Source organism: Eleginops maclovinus, chromosome 18 (genome assembly GCF_036324505.1).
Source record: "Eleginops maclovinus isolate JMC-PN-2008 ecotype Puerto Natales chromosome 18, JC_Emac_rtc_rv5, whole genome shotgun sequence".
NCBI classification, from domain to species: Eukaryota; Metazoa; Chordata; class Actinopteri; order Perciformes; family Eleginopidae; genus Eleginops; species Eleginops maclovinus.
Genome location: NC_086366.1, coordinates 2,473,759 through 2,488,549, shown reverse-complemented (window position 1 = coordinate 2,488,549; position 14,791 = coordinate 2,473,759). Strand labels below are relative to the sequence as shown.

General features: G+C 39.2%; 1 protein-coding gene across 1 annotated transcript; it reads right to left on the bottom strand.

Moving 5' to 3' along the window:
* Positions 1-971: 971 nt before the first annotated feature.
* Positions 972-13,647, bottom strand: serpine2 (serpin peptidase inhibitor, clade E (nexin, plasminogen activator inhibitor type 1), member 2). The gene is made up of 9 exons (XM_063907322.1): positions 13,423-13,647; positions 10,862-11,134; positions 9,450-9,677; positions 8,387-8,584; positions 5,178-5,376; positions 4,694-4,791; positions 3,680-3,766; positions 2,236-2,319; positions 972-1,502 (listed from the first exon to the last, which is right to left on the bottom strand). Exons 2-9 carry the CDS (start codon positions 11,115-11,117, stop codon positions 1,465-1,467), a joined length of 1,188 nt encoding a protein of 395 aa, XP_063763392.1. The 5' UTR covers positions 11,118-11,134; positions 13,423-13,647; the 3' UTR covers positions 972-1,464.
* Between the last annotated feature and the right edge of the window lie 1,144 nt (positions 13,648-14,791).

The window sequence follows — 14,791 nt, the reverse complement described above, 5'->3', positions numbered from 1 at the left end:
AATGTCCTGATAGATTGATTATGGACAGTTTTTCATCCAAAAGCAGATGGACGATAGCTCATGTATGAGATGGCAATGGTCTTTTAATTTGGAAATCATACCTCAGAATGTCCTGTTATTTTTGGAGTGACTTCTTGTGATTGCCTTTTATCAACACCAATTGAAATTAAGTTCCATTTTAGGAGGAAAAAAAAGTGATAATTTTAGTGGGACATTTTTAAAAGTCGAACTTTAGAAAAAAAGTCAGAAATTTGAAGAAAGAAAAGCAGATTTTTTAGGAAGAATTGATCATTTTTTAAAAATAATCAGAATTGTTTAAAGTTGACATTAGAAAAAATCGCAGAAAAACGTAATCATTTTAGAGGAATAGTTTGAAATTTAGAGAAAAGAAATCTGAAGTTTGAAATGAAAAAGGAATAAAACAGTGACAAAAAGTGTGCATTTTAAAAGAAGATGATTAGGGCCACATGAAGAAGAGAAAATAGTGGGAAATTTAAAAGTCGAACTTCAGAAAGAAAGTCAGAAATTTGGAAAAAAATGCAGAATTGTTAGGAAAAAGTGAGAATTTAGAAAAAAATAATCAGACATTTTTAAAAGTCGACATTTAAAAAAACGTGCAGAAATTTGAAAAAGTCAGATCTTTTATGAAAAAAGTGATCATTTATAAAAGTTGAAAATTTTAAAAAATCGAAATTCTGAAAATTCTGAAGTTAAAATAGAAAGGAAAAATAATTGTGAGACAAAGTGTGAAGATGATTAGGGCCACATGAAGAAGGAGATAAGAATACATTCAAAAACTGAATATTGTTTAGTGGGGTATTACCTGTGAAGAATGCTTTTAAATACTTTCAAAACCAAAATATGGAAAATAATGTGTTTTAAACAGGTTAGTAATAAAGTTTGAATGACAGGAAATCAAATGTAAACACTTCTTTGTCAGAAATACCATCACCAAACATGAGGCAAAATCGTTGATGTTATAAATATGTGTATTTATTCATCAAATATGAAGCAACAGAAGGGAAACAGTCGTTGTGAAGTAGTTGAATGCAAGGCGCTCGAGGTGTGATGCACGGGAACTCAGGAGAGAAAGTGGATGATAAACTGACACGACTTGAGATGGAGGATTTTAAACTGAAACAGCAACATGATAAATAAACGGGTTATCCTACTCCAGAGTTGAGAAAAAAAATACACAACTGACATTCAAAGTCTTTAAAAATGTAAGAAAAATTCAAAATAAAAGAATACAAAAATGGAAGAGAATGGAAAACATAAAAAGCAATATTTAAAAAACAAATAACATCACATGTCCACACTGTACATAAGTCTACAGCGAAGTGTGCGAGTGGGAGTGTGTGTGTGTGTGTGAGTGAGTGTGAGTGTGAGTGTGAGTGTGTGTGTGTGTGTGTGTGTGTGTGTGGCAGCGTAGAAGCGTTTTCCATGATGGTGTAAGACGCTGGTTCAAGGCTTGTTGATCTGGCCCATGAAGAGAATGGTACCTGTGACAGAAATGGAGAAAACCTTCACTTAAATTCAGTGTTTTAATGACAGGAATATTTCAAACGTTAATATGTCAACTTGTTTTCAAAATATGAGACTGGAAGGCTCCCCTCTGAGAGTTTCGTTTACTTACTTAGCCTTACTTAATTCCTGGATGATCGATATAATATTCACAAAATGAGATTTCTTGATAAATAATCATCAGTAACGTGCTTCTGATTACCAAGTGGGTCAAAGGCACAGTTAACTCACACCGCTGCGTTCATTAAAGTACAGGCTTTAAAGTCAGAAAATGCTTAAAATTAAAGAAGGTATATCAACTTTTACAAAGCCATCTGTTCGGGATCACGCTGATGTCATCTCATCCCACAAACCTTCCAAGACAGCATAATATTTCAGTTTGACAGGACTTCAGACTTCACCAAATAAGGGATGGATACGTAACCAAACAACTAGTCCAACCACTGGTTTACATTATCTTGCTGGAAGTTCAACTACATTCATATCTGCATAGTGATTGAAGTAGTAGAAACTGTACTTTTGAATAATTTAGCATCATAAACACGGGTTGGTTTTGATTTGGTCAACCTTTTTTTAAGTAGCCTGAGTTCCCTTCACTTTATTTCTCCATCCATTTGCTTTGATGTAGTTCGTCCTGTGTGACGTAATTGGTTGCTATTTTATAAATGCCTTTTAAAGTCGAGTAAACCACATTTAAACGAGAGAGCGTACCTGTTGGGTTGTGTCTGATGAGGAAGAGGAAAGGTCGGTCCACTGTGACCCAGGGTGGAGAGGACCGAGCCAGCAGAATGGCACCTAAAGAACAAACAGTGTAAAAACAAGCAGACGTTGGTGTGCAGTGCTGTCAGTCCGCTGGAATAGAGGTTAACAAAAAGTGAGGTATACAAGACTGGAAATAGCTGATCAGTTTACACTTTTATTATATTTTAGATGTATTTTACTCTGTTGTGGATCTCCTTCAACAATATAGTTTCCAGAAATGCCAAAAAAAGAAGATTAACAAGTAAAAGACTAAGAAAAAAATCCACACTTTCAAAATTCTAAAGTCTAGCATTGCACAGAAATGGGAGGAAGATCTTGACACAGAGTATATTGAGGATGACTGGCAGGAGGCCATTGTAGTATTTAAATCCACCTTTACATGTAATAGATTGAGAGAGACACAGTATGAAATATTACACCGTCTACACCTGACTCCTTACATACTAAATAAGATGGACCGTCAGGTTTCACCTCTGTGTAACAAGTGTCATAGAGGGGTAGGAACATATTACCATTACTTCTGGCAATGCAAATTGATAAAAGGCTTTGGGGAACGATCTCACAGGAACTGAGTGGCATCTTTCAAGCAAAGGTGAAGAGGGACCCTGGCCTTTTCATCCTCGGCCTCCCCTCAAAGGAGGTGACTCTAACCCGTTTGAAGTTCAAACTATGCGACAAATTACTACTATTGGCCAGAAAATGTGTTTTAATTAACTGGATCAATGATATACCACCTACTGTCACCTCATGGTATAGGGAAATATTCCGGGTCCTCCCCCATGAACGACTTAGTGCAGTTGTGAAGGGTAATGAGGGGTCCTTTGGTGAAGTGTGGGCTCCTCTGCTCAACTATCTACCTGACGAATTGACTCATCTCGTGATGAGGGGCCAGTCTTCCTTACAATGGCCACGCCCACCTGCTATGAATCCGTACGGGTCTTTTCTTACAGTGTGGCACTTACTGCTTGATGTATCACTGTTTATTGTGGGATGCTGATGTGACTGGGACTACATTAATGGGAGATGTGTGTGTATATAGAGCAATATGAGGAGGGTGCCTGCTTGCACTGCGGGGGCAGATGGGGGGCAGTTAACTGGAAGATTTGCCTGCTAAGGATAGATGGATGGCAACATTTTATTTGATTTATCTCTGTTACTGATATGATGGCAAAATGTATACGTTGTGTTTCTGTTGAAAACCAATAAAAATCAAAATTCTAAAGTTTTAGCTGTGTGAAAAAAACCCTCAAAAAACTGCATTAGAAATGTATCAGACATGTCGTAAAAATATGTGTAAATTGTAGTAGTAAAAATGCACATGTGATTATTATTTCTTGCACTATGAAGCCGTGCTCTGCTACACCGTTTAACCAACAGAGCCAATAATACTCACTAGTGGCAGCAGCTGCTTTCGTTCCGTCTTCATTCACAATCACTTTGGCTTTCTGCAGCGCCTTGGAGATGTACACAGGCTCAGCACCTGGAACACAATCACTGCGATTACACCGTCAGAAAACACACAGTGCGGACGCGTCTTTAAATGTACAATCTAATACTGATTCGCTTCATCCACATAGGAATCAGTGGCAATAGAAAAATACATGACCTACTTCTGAGAAACTCTGAGACAAAAGCAGTGAAATTAAACTCATGGATTTTATTATCTACACCTGTGCTGTGACATGTCTAAATGTGATCTGTGAAAGGTCCACTACAGATACAGTGTGTACGCTTGATTACGTTCTATTTCACCTCAAAGAGCTCAGAAAGAAATGACAGTGTGATAGAAATATGCAAGGTATCGGTCTGTAACTTATTCCCCCTGTCGACTCGTGTACAGTCTTTTAAACAATTTAAGGATTTAGTAGCCACATAAAGAGCTTCTATTTCTGAGTTAAATGATTGGTTAACATTATATCTTGAGTTTAAGCAACACAACCGGAAGTTGAGGATACCTACTAATTCAGAGAAGGCCATATAAGATGTTAATTGACTACAGGAGAGATAATGAATCCTTTATCCTGCAGTAATAGATTACAAACATTGTCCTAAATAATGACACAATGAGAGAAACTGTGCATGGTTGACTCATATTTAAGTATTGATGTGTTGCCCAATTAAACCACTTGATGGCGCTAGAGCACAGTCCACATGGCAGACCCTGGTGGATTTTGGTTCTGCAGTATATAAACTTGCAGATTTCCCAGCATCGAGGCACTAGAGCTAGACAGCCCATCACCCAGAGAGAAGCTGAGAGAAGAAATACTCATCCTGTTTTACTTTTCGGTCAGATGTTGATTGTGTTTCTACCTTTCCTTCAGTAAGAGATCTGGCAGATTGTCACTTTCCGCTCTAAATACTGGAATTTCTTTTTAGCTTTTTGTCAATATTGACTGCTCTGACTCACTGAGGTGTCTGAAGTCAGCTTTGTCCTGTCTGAACAAGTCTGTTATTCCCAGAGCAGCGAGGGGGGCTTCCAGATCCACCTCTGCATCAGCTGTAAACCTGCACACACATCAGGAAATAAAACCCAGTCCACTCGAACATTCAGTCCAACAGGTTAGAAAGCAGCTGTGGCATTGGGTGTGAGTGTGTGTGTGTGTGTGTGTGTGTGTGTGTGTGTGTGTGTGTGTGTGTGTGTGTGTGTGTGTGTGAGTGTGAGTGTGAGTGTGAGTGTGAGTGTGAGTGTGAGTGTGAGTGTGAGTGTGAGTGTGAGTGTGAGTGGGATTTGAAAGAAGAACAAAAACAAGACGAAGGACAACAACTGGAAGAAAATGAAGACAAATAAGAACAACAACATTTTTAGGTACATTGTTTTGAAAAAGTTTATATAATTGGCCGTTCGTTCATGTGAGTGCATGTGAGTGCGTGTGTGTGAGTGTGTGTGTTACCTGGGGATGAACAGGCGGACTTTTCTCATGTGCATGAGTTTGGTCCAGCTCTTGACGGTGGCGGTGCTGATGTGAGGCAGCACTCTGGACAGAGGGGTCTCCTCCTCATAGGGAATCACGATCATCATGCTCATCGTGTTCCCGTGATAAGGGAGGTCAATCACTTTGTACTTCAGACCCTGAGGGGTGCTGGCCATAGCTGAGGAGGAGGAGGAGGAGGAGGAGGAGGAAGAAAAAGAAGTTAAGGACCTTATTGTGCTTTTTGGGCGGTTTTCCCTCTCCTGTAGTGTGTTCTATAGGTTTTAGTGCATGTAAATGGTCTGCAGAGGCTAAAATCCCTGTGTTCCTTAAAGAGGGAGTTTTTCACCCTCCCCCCCTGCCAGAAATGCCTCCATTGGACTCCTTTTTTTACAAAGTGACATCACTACGTAACACCCGTGCTTCAATTGGCAAGCTCTCCAAACACAGTGTTCGTGATAGGCTAAGGGGAGGGACATCTCTTAGACCAATCACAACAGAGCCGGGGTTTACCACTCGTTCAACTTAAAGGAAGTGGGTCAAAACTGCTTACAACTTCAACTAATGCCATGTTTTTTCTTACATCAAAGCAACCATTTCAATAAAAATACAATAATTTCTAATCATTTGTAGTTTGTGATTTTATATAAAATACCAAAGGAAACAACAACAAAGTGGAAGGATGACTTTTGGAACTCTTGACAGTTTACGGTAACCTCAGGTAAGCAATTTAAGCAATATAATTGTGGATTTCTCTATTTAGTTCTTATTTATTATTTCTCTTTTGTATATGTACTGTTGTTTCTCAAGGCAAAAGCATGTTTCTATTTGTATTACTCAATAAATCAACAGAAAACGTGTTAAATATATGCGTCATGAGTCTATAGCATATTTCCATATATCCCTGTGTCCACAGTGAGACTGCTGGAACAAAATAATTTCCACATTTTGGGATGAATAAAGTACGTATCTAATGACTAATAACACATCTTATTTACCAGGTGCTCAAAGACGCTTTACAGATAAAAACGTTGAATTAAAATCGAGCGATTTATAAAAAGGACACGGCATCAAGTACACGTTACAAGCTGGGCTAAAGAGGGGAGTTTTGTTCAGTGTTTTGAAGGTGGGGGGGGTGGGGTCAGTACAGTCCCTGGTTTTTTGGGGGAGTGAGTTGTAGAGGGTAGGGACAGGGATGGAGAAAGGCAAGGCAAGTTTATTCACATAGCATTTATATAGTCTTAAGGGTTTGGGTTAGGGGTTAGTCTCCGGGTGAATTTGTGACATAAACGTGCGTGTGATCTGCAGAGCTGTGAAACTCAGTTTGCTGTTTTTCATTATCCGAGCCAGGCAAAGCTATTCTTCATTATCCGAGCCAGGCAAAGCTGGCTACTCTATGCTAATTCATCTATCTAATATGGTCCAGCTACTACAATAACCTGCTGCTGCTTAAGTCGAGATGATTGGAATGTACAATTCTCCTCGTTAGAAATAACAATTAAGCTTCCATCCATTCCACCAGGATTTTCTGTTCAACTTCCTGTTTATGTCACTATTCTTTTTGTGTCTGTGACTACGATGGCTGCTCAGTGTGTTTATGTTGTGTAAAGAAACTAAATGCATCATTTCCTGATGAAACAGATTCTTCCTCACAAATAACCATCAGGTTTTTATGAAAGCAAAAGCCTCTCTTGTTCAGAAAGGCAAATGAGTGAGCTCTTTGTATTCCTCTCTTTCACCGTCTAGACACATATTTCTCCATTCAAACGTGTCCTTTTATATTTTGCTTGAAGCTTCAAATGACCTTTTCTCAAGTAAACACATTTCCAGGCACTTAGCTGGGAGATAAGAGTGAAAAATTAACGGGAAACTTAGATGTGAAAGTTGTTTCTGGCAAAAGAAAAGCACAGAAAGTCCCAGCAGCACCGATCCCATACCACATTCATTTCCCACGCTTTGTATGGCCTTTAAACTATATCCCAGCACACTATGTTTCACCTATTATATGTATAAAAGTGTATCTAGCCACAGCCAGGTTGTTAAGGGCTGCAAATAATGCAATAATCCACTTCATGTTCACTAAGGTCAACACACATCTGCACTACCATGGCCTGGGTGTACCAGCAGCACTGAATGAGAGTCCGTGCACAGCTCTCTGACATCTCATCTAAATATAGACACCCTAGAGAGTGTGTCATTTCATTTCACACCGGACCAAATAATATCCTGACCATGTGGCATGTCTAAGCCTGCGTTTCCTCTCAGCTCGACACCAGCTACCGCTATGAGCCACAAACTGGCAATGGCTGGGGGACATTACATCATAAAAACACAGAGAAACACAACTTTATTTATAGTTCAAACCTGCAGACCTGTTGATGACATCTTTCTGGAAGTTATTTTTGAAGGTGGACTCAGACATGCCACCCAAATGAGTTTTTGACAAACCACAAGTTAGGGATGGACAATACATCACAAGACATATTTAAAGTATAGACTATGGAAATGATTCATAAGGAAGGAAATGGAAATACAGCTTCAATTTTATCCCAAGAAAACTCCTTAAATTCAAAGAGAAACCACACCTACAAAATGAATATATGTCCAATAATTCCTGTGTTGACTTTAAATATTGAAGGAAACTTTGCATGCCTCTGCTTTTGCTGAAGGCCTCCCTTATAGCTGGCTCTTATCACTTCTAGAAAACCTAACTAACCTTCTGATCTGGTGAGATAAATGCTGATATTGATATCATTTTATTAAAACTCATGCGATAATATTGAGTAAATAATGCATGGGCTCTTAAATCATTCAGTTGTTTTGGCTTTTGTACAACTATGGTCACAGAATACTGATGTGGAGAGCAAGTCTGAGTTAAATGTGTCGTCCACAAAATGCATAAAAAGCAAAGTTAAAGATGGTTTTCCTTCAAATGTGCTCATGGTTGTATTAGAAATCCAATCCAGTGACAGCCCTAGTGTGAATTAAATACTACAGCACAGCCTTTCCCTCTAATTATTGCACAAAACACATCATCAAGCACATCATTTAGTGGTGAAATGTAATAGATAATCTGCTTTTCAGCACCGTAGAGTATCCAAACCATTGGCTTTATAAGCAAGACAATGATATCGATGCAAACCTGACTACTTTCTCTATTTAGTCATAGCCTCGCACACATTAGCCCTCACCCATATCGAAGACGGAGAGCTGGGACATCATAGGGACTTTGTAAACGGTCCCGTCCCCCCCGGTGAAGGGCCTCATCTTGGTGCTCTCGGGCTGGAAGCGGGACTTCCACAGACCTTTGAAGTAGATGGCGTTGACAGCGACCAGTCGGGTCAGAGCCGGGTCCAGCATGTCTGCTTTGATCAGGCTGGGGATGTGACCTGGAGAGGTATGCAACACGGGAAAGAAACCTCAGCAGCATATTGCAAAGACAAAGCCTCAAGTTGAACATGATAGCTTTCTTTCTACGAACTCAATATAAAATGACTTTCAGGTTAGTAAATGGGGGGCTACGCCTTTAAACGCTTAGTATTTGGGAAATAAAATAAGGCTTAAAGGAACAATAAGTCCTTTTTTACCACTACGGGTCTCTTAAACTAATAGAAAAAGCCCTGAGCAGTGTTTCTGATTGCATTGGATAGGATAACTTGTTCAGGATGTTTCTACTGAAAGCCGAGTAATCTGCAGAGACCTCTTCCTCTCCAAAACAAACACATTTTTTGATTAAAACCTGTAACAATAAAGCAGTTTAGTGTTAAAAATCTGTGTTTTCTTGATTATTGGATGCTGCTAACATTTCCTCAGCGTGTTTCTCTGATAACTTAAGATTAAAAAGAGGAAAATCGTTTTTAAGAGACTAGATGTCGTCTGAAATGTTGGATATATCGCATGGCAAGTGTTTCTATTCCTGGTTTCAAAGGTTGTTGTATCAACTTTTCTGATGGTTACTCATAGAAAAATCTAATTGTGTACCCGAAGTCATCCCTACAATATCATCCGAACATCCATGCCGGGGATCCAGACGTCCGTTTACCAAAATCCTTCATTGAAAATTTCTTGAAAGAGGAAAACTGAAGGAATTTCAAAGCAAAACTGAATGCAAAGAGGGCAAAACTCTGTCTTTTGTCAGTGTATTGATTGAGAGTCTAACCCTGACCCGTAGTGTCAGAAAATAACTAATTATAATACATTCTTATGAATATGCTTTATTGTAAGACAGCTGTGATGTCAGTCCATGCCTCCCACCTTTGGTCTTATTGCTGACCCACGCGTTGATTTGCTCTGAAGCCAAGTTGGGGTTGCTGAAGTCCAGCCCTCGGCTCTCACACTGGAAGTTGGCTTTATTGGAGGACAGAAAGGCGTCCTCCATGCGGAAGCCCCGCTGGCTGAACAGGGCGTTAGCAATCAGCACAATGTCCTGGTTGGACTTCGCTATCAACGCCTTGTGCAGCTTCTTCAGCATCCTGTACGGGCCTGAGCAGAGAAGGTACACCTTTAGTTAGTATCAGGGTTGCAATAATAGAAAGGCCAACACTTGTAGAGTTGCAGAGTGTTGTGGAGATATTAAAACCCAAACTGTAATCTTTTCCTCAAACTAACTAAGGAATTGTTTTGCCTAATCTTAAGAATATTTCTGCTAAAGCCCCGAACAAAAACGTCTCCCATGTGAAAACAGTTGAGGTTGTAGTTAAAAGTAAATAGCTCCTACAGAAGATGCTCTAACGAGGTCTTTGGAAATGTATTTATGACGTGCCATCGAATCCAAACCCTCAGGAAGTGCGCAGGCAGTCGAAGCAAATTATCCTAGTGGCCAAACACTGGTACTACACACCCGTTATAGTCTGTGACGTCACTCTGGCCCAAAAACACCTTTGTCTGACATCGGGAAAGAGATGTCTGCAAATCACCGTATCGTTTAATTGACTTAGCCGAGAGCAGGAGATCGGAGGCAGGGCTTATGGGAAAACTCAAGTGCTCTCTAAAAGGAAAAGACCCCAGAGGATGCCGTTACTTTCTGAATCCAAAGTCGCTTTATTTTTGGGCTTTATGTTTCATAGGAATCCATGGTGCCCTGCATCTAAGGCTGTATCAGTTCTCTTCATACATCCATGATCTCATCACGTTGTATTGGAGAGGAGGCAGACATGTCTACGGCCGATAACTCAAAACAAACCTAAACATTTACTGTAGAGCTTGTGTCTAAAAGTCTAATACAGTCTGTCATACGGCATGTATTAGTTTCAAACTCTTGGAAAGTTGGAAAACCAGTAAAATGACCCCAAACCACTGTATTTTTTAACCATCTCTTTACCGAATCCAACACATTTAGGCTATTTTCTGAGTGTTTACTAAAATAAATCATAAAATAATGCAATATTTTTCCACTCCATCCCTAAGACAGATAGGAGCCTGCCTCCCACTTCAGTAACTTCTGATTCTAGACTGATAAATAGCACAACAGTTACAGAAAAATGTGCATTTTTTGGTCTAATTTACCAGGTTTCAATATGGAAACACTAGCAGGGAACCCTGTTCATCAGCACTACCTCTTCTGTTTATGTTGAGTATATCTTATCTTGGAGGAGCCCAAAAAGCCTTCAGATGTAATCCCCATTGTGCATATGACACTAAAACCTTGGGAAAAAAAGAGTGTGTACCGTTCTTCTTGTATCGCAGGCCGTTCAGGACCTGCTTCTTGGTCTCTCCGTGGGCTCCTGGCAGCAACATCCCCAGGATGGAGGCTACACCGTGGGGGGAGAGCACCACATTCTCCAGGGGCTTGGAGCGGACAACTTGCTGGAACACCTGAATGCCCAGATCAGAGCCGCGTTCTCCGTAAGTAGGAGCCTGGGACAAGACCCCCTTATGGACCACGAAGGTCGCCAAGAGTGCAAACAGGCAGAGGTGCTTCATCGTCAGCTCTGCAGCACCTATAGGAGGACACAGAAACTGAATATCAGACGCTTTTTGATTCAAGAACCTCAGCACCTGTTGATCTGTTCTCCAGCAGACACACATTTCTGGTAGTTTACATCTGAGCGTCATTATAAGACCTCTAAAAAAACAAAGCCTGCAGATAACAATGGTTCATTATCGAAAATTAGTTGGTTAAATAGGGTCAGAAAATTGTGAAAATGTTCATTTAGTTTCTTGTCCACTGTGATGTCTTTCAACGTGTTGTATTGTAATCAGTTTTCTGTCAATTGTTAGTTTTAAGTTGGGTCTTTAAAGCACCTCAGCCTACATTTTAAACCTACAATAATGAGTAAAGCAGCCTAAAGCGGCAGGTAAAAACACACTTTGAGGCATATAATACTGATATTACAAACAACAAAAGGCTGTAGCTGAAACTAGTTCCAGATAAAGGATAGCCAAACCATGACGTTAGAATTACACGCTGGAGCAACTATGACAAATTGGTGCTTCACATTGATTATAGGTTAGCTAACGGACATGATGGCACAAGCATTTATGGGTTCTGTTAGAGCCAGTATTTGGTTTTAGAAAAAAGGGAGCTCCCTCATCGTAGTCAAGACCGTATAAAGGACTACAATTCCCAGACTCAAAACAGACAGATGGGCAACCTGTCAGAAAGACGTTTAATTAAGTTATACAAAGGAATAAATAAATACCACCTAAGATGTTTAGTATTTTATTTGACACTAGCCTCTTTTGTTTGACTTGTTTTGAGTATTGTAAAAGGCCTGTTGTCTCGCGTTAGAACTGTCTGTTTAAGGGGCTTGATAGAAAGCAAAGGACGGAAGCCCGGCAGGTTCAATTTAGTAGTAAAGTATTCTTTATTATTTTTTACAATAAGCCCACTATTTTTGCTCAAATTATTTTGTATATACGGTACTGCAATGTGTATTTTCAGCCACATTTAATTTGATAAAACATCTAAAAAACAGACGTAATTTTCTGGCCTCCCTGCAGTAACTTTGAGGAACCCCTAGGGGTCACACATTGAAGACTTGAGGATTGGTCCGTTTGCATCTCTAATAAAAACATCAATCCATCACTCCTCTGTGCAGCCCTTTCGTCTGGAAGCTGTATAGCATTGCATAGTGTGCTTGGGTTTCTTCCAGTAGATGTTCTCTCCATTGACTCATCATGGGAAACTTTAAACCTTTGCTTTTCCTGAGGCAATAAACAGTTCCTCCAGCAGCAGGGTCTGACTAACTCTTATTCACTGTTTAATTACCACTCTCACATAAACACCACTCACTGAAACTGGGCTCTTCTTTCGTTTTCATTTAGACTAAAATTAGACTAATTACAGAGCAGTTTAGGAACATTATTCAGCACCCTGCACCCCATCTGAAGGAGAATGAATATATCTGCTGCTTCAGAAGACACCATTATTTATTGTACATGTGATCATGCTTTAAAGTTTATTTGCTGATTAGATTTCCAGTTAAATCTCACAACCATCTGGGGGGAAAAAAACATGGCAGTGAAATTGACACGCAGTTCGTTTTATGGCGAACCAATCTCCATGTTTTATTTTAAAAAATCTGGCAATTAAATCACCTTTTTTCTTTTACATAATGACTTCAACTCCTGTACTAATAATACTATCATTTGGCAAAAAAAGGAGCATGTGTTAGAATTCAAACTGTAACGCTAAGCCCCGGTTCCCAAGCTGTCTTTTGGTGAATCAATTAGAGGAAAAGAGAGAAGAGGATACACAACATTTATATGTTCTTTATATTTTTGGGGGATCGTGTTGAAATCTACAACAATAGGGTTTTGTTCAAATAATATACGAAGATATTCCTTTCATCTTGGGTCACTATACTTTTCCTAAGACAATAAATAGTCTTTTCAGTGCTTCAGGGTGCATATTTTGTTGCTTCATTTTGCAAAACTGCAGGAGATATGACCAAAATAATCTAATTTTTGTCAGATATATATAAGTGATAGTAGGATGTATAAAATGCAGAGTTTAAGGAGTGGATAGGTAGTGTTTGACGTGTTTCTCACAGTTAAATGTACAGGAATGGAGAAGTAGCACCAATAATAAAAAGCCATTCTTGAACACCACCATGCTGTTCTCATGCACAAACCTGCACCTTGTAATGCAACATTTAAAAAAAGAGCACACTGCATGTGAAGTGTACTTTAACTTTAATATACACAATGTTTAGGACCATTCATGCTAGATAAATTGACTTTAATGTCAAAGTAAGGTCAACAAAAACAGTGCTTATTAACTTACCTATCACGAGGTGACTTTGTTTTTCTCCCGCAGGTGAAACGGTGAAAGTGTATCACTCCGCTTCACAGTTTTTAAACGAAGAATAAATGTTCTTCCGCGACGAAATATAAAACACCCTTTATTTCCAGTGGAATACAGAAGTGACTGCAACGCTGGTTCAGAGAGAAGACTTGTGAGTTTACTCGACTGAACTCCGCCTTCAAACATCCAAACCTGAAGCGAGAGGGTGCGTTAAAAACAAAATAGTGCGATATAAGCTTCCGGTGACCCTTCAAATTAAAAGCCGCAGGTTGTCGATTAACGTTAAAAATATATATCAAAAAATAGTTTTAGAATTTTAATAACGCCTATAGCTTAACACTTTGGTCCAACTTCGATGCTGTATCCAGACAATTTGCTGCTGGTGTTTTATTTTAAAATAAATATGATTGTACATTTTAGACACACATTTCTAAATTAAAACGGCATAAAATAAATGTACTAAAAGGACACTAACAGATGCAGTATATACAGTATAAGTTGAACAATTCAACAGTCAACAGTGATTAAAAATCTGCAGGCATTGGTTCCAATATTTCCAAAATCAAAAGGAAAACAATGTTCATGTTATCGTCCATGTATCTACTTCCGGTAGGATTTGGCTAACACTTGCTAGCTTGATTAAGCAAAATGATTTACAACAGGAAGTCACAAAGGTGGATAATGTTTAGAAACAACATTATAACTTTAATTTAACAACATTTATTCTTAAAGTAATTGTGCGTGGTAACATGTAACCCCATGAGGGATTTTAGTTCAATATAGACAAAGATTTAGAAATAAAACACAAATATAAACACTCACAAAGGTTTATTGAATAATATATTGAGTTTATACCATTTAATACATGTGGTCTCGTTTGCATCTCATATGGGAATAAATACATTTCCACTTACATAACTCCAAGATATACTTTGCACAGGTAGCCTGAATTTTGGCACAGTCACTCACAAAGGAGCCAGCTGATGCTTTTCTGTGTGCAGAGTTGATACAGTTAGACACACACACACACACACACACACACACACACACACACACACACACACACACACACACACACACACACACACACACACACACACACACACACACTGAGGCTCAATGACATCCCTTCTGCAGCCAAAGAGCGGATTATAGGCGCACGGTTATTTGAATTACAGGGGATTAAATAAAAGTGTGTGTATAATTACTACCTAATCCATCGTAATTACTCACTCTAACAAAGACTGGATCGTGGACTGTCTTGTTAATATGTATTTGATGTGTGTATTTTGTAGGCTTTACCCCTGTGCTTTAATAGATTAGTTTCAGAAAACACCTCAGATTTAAT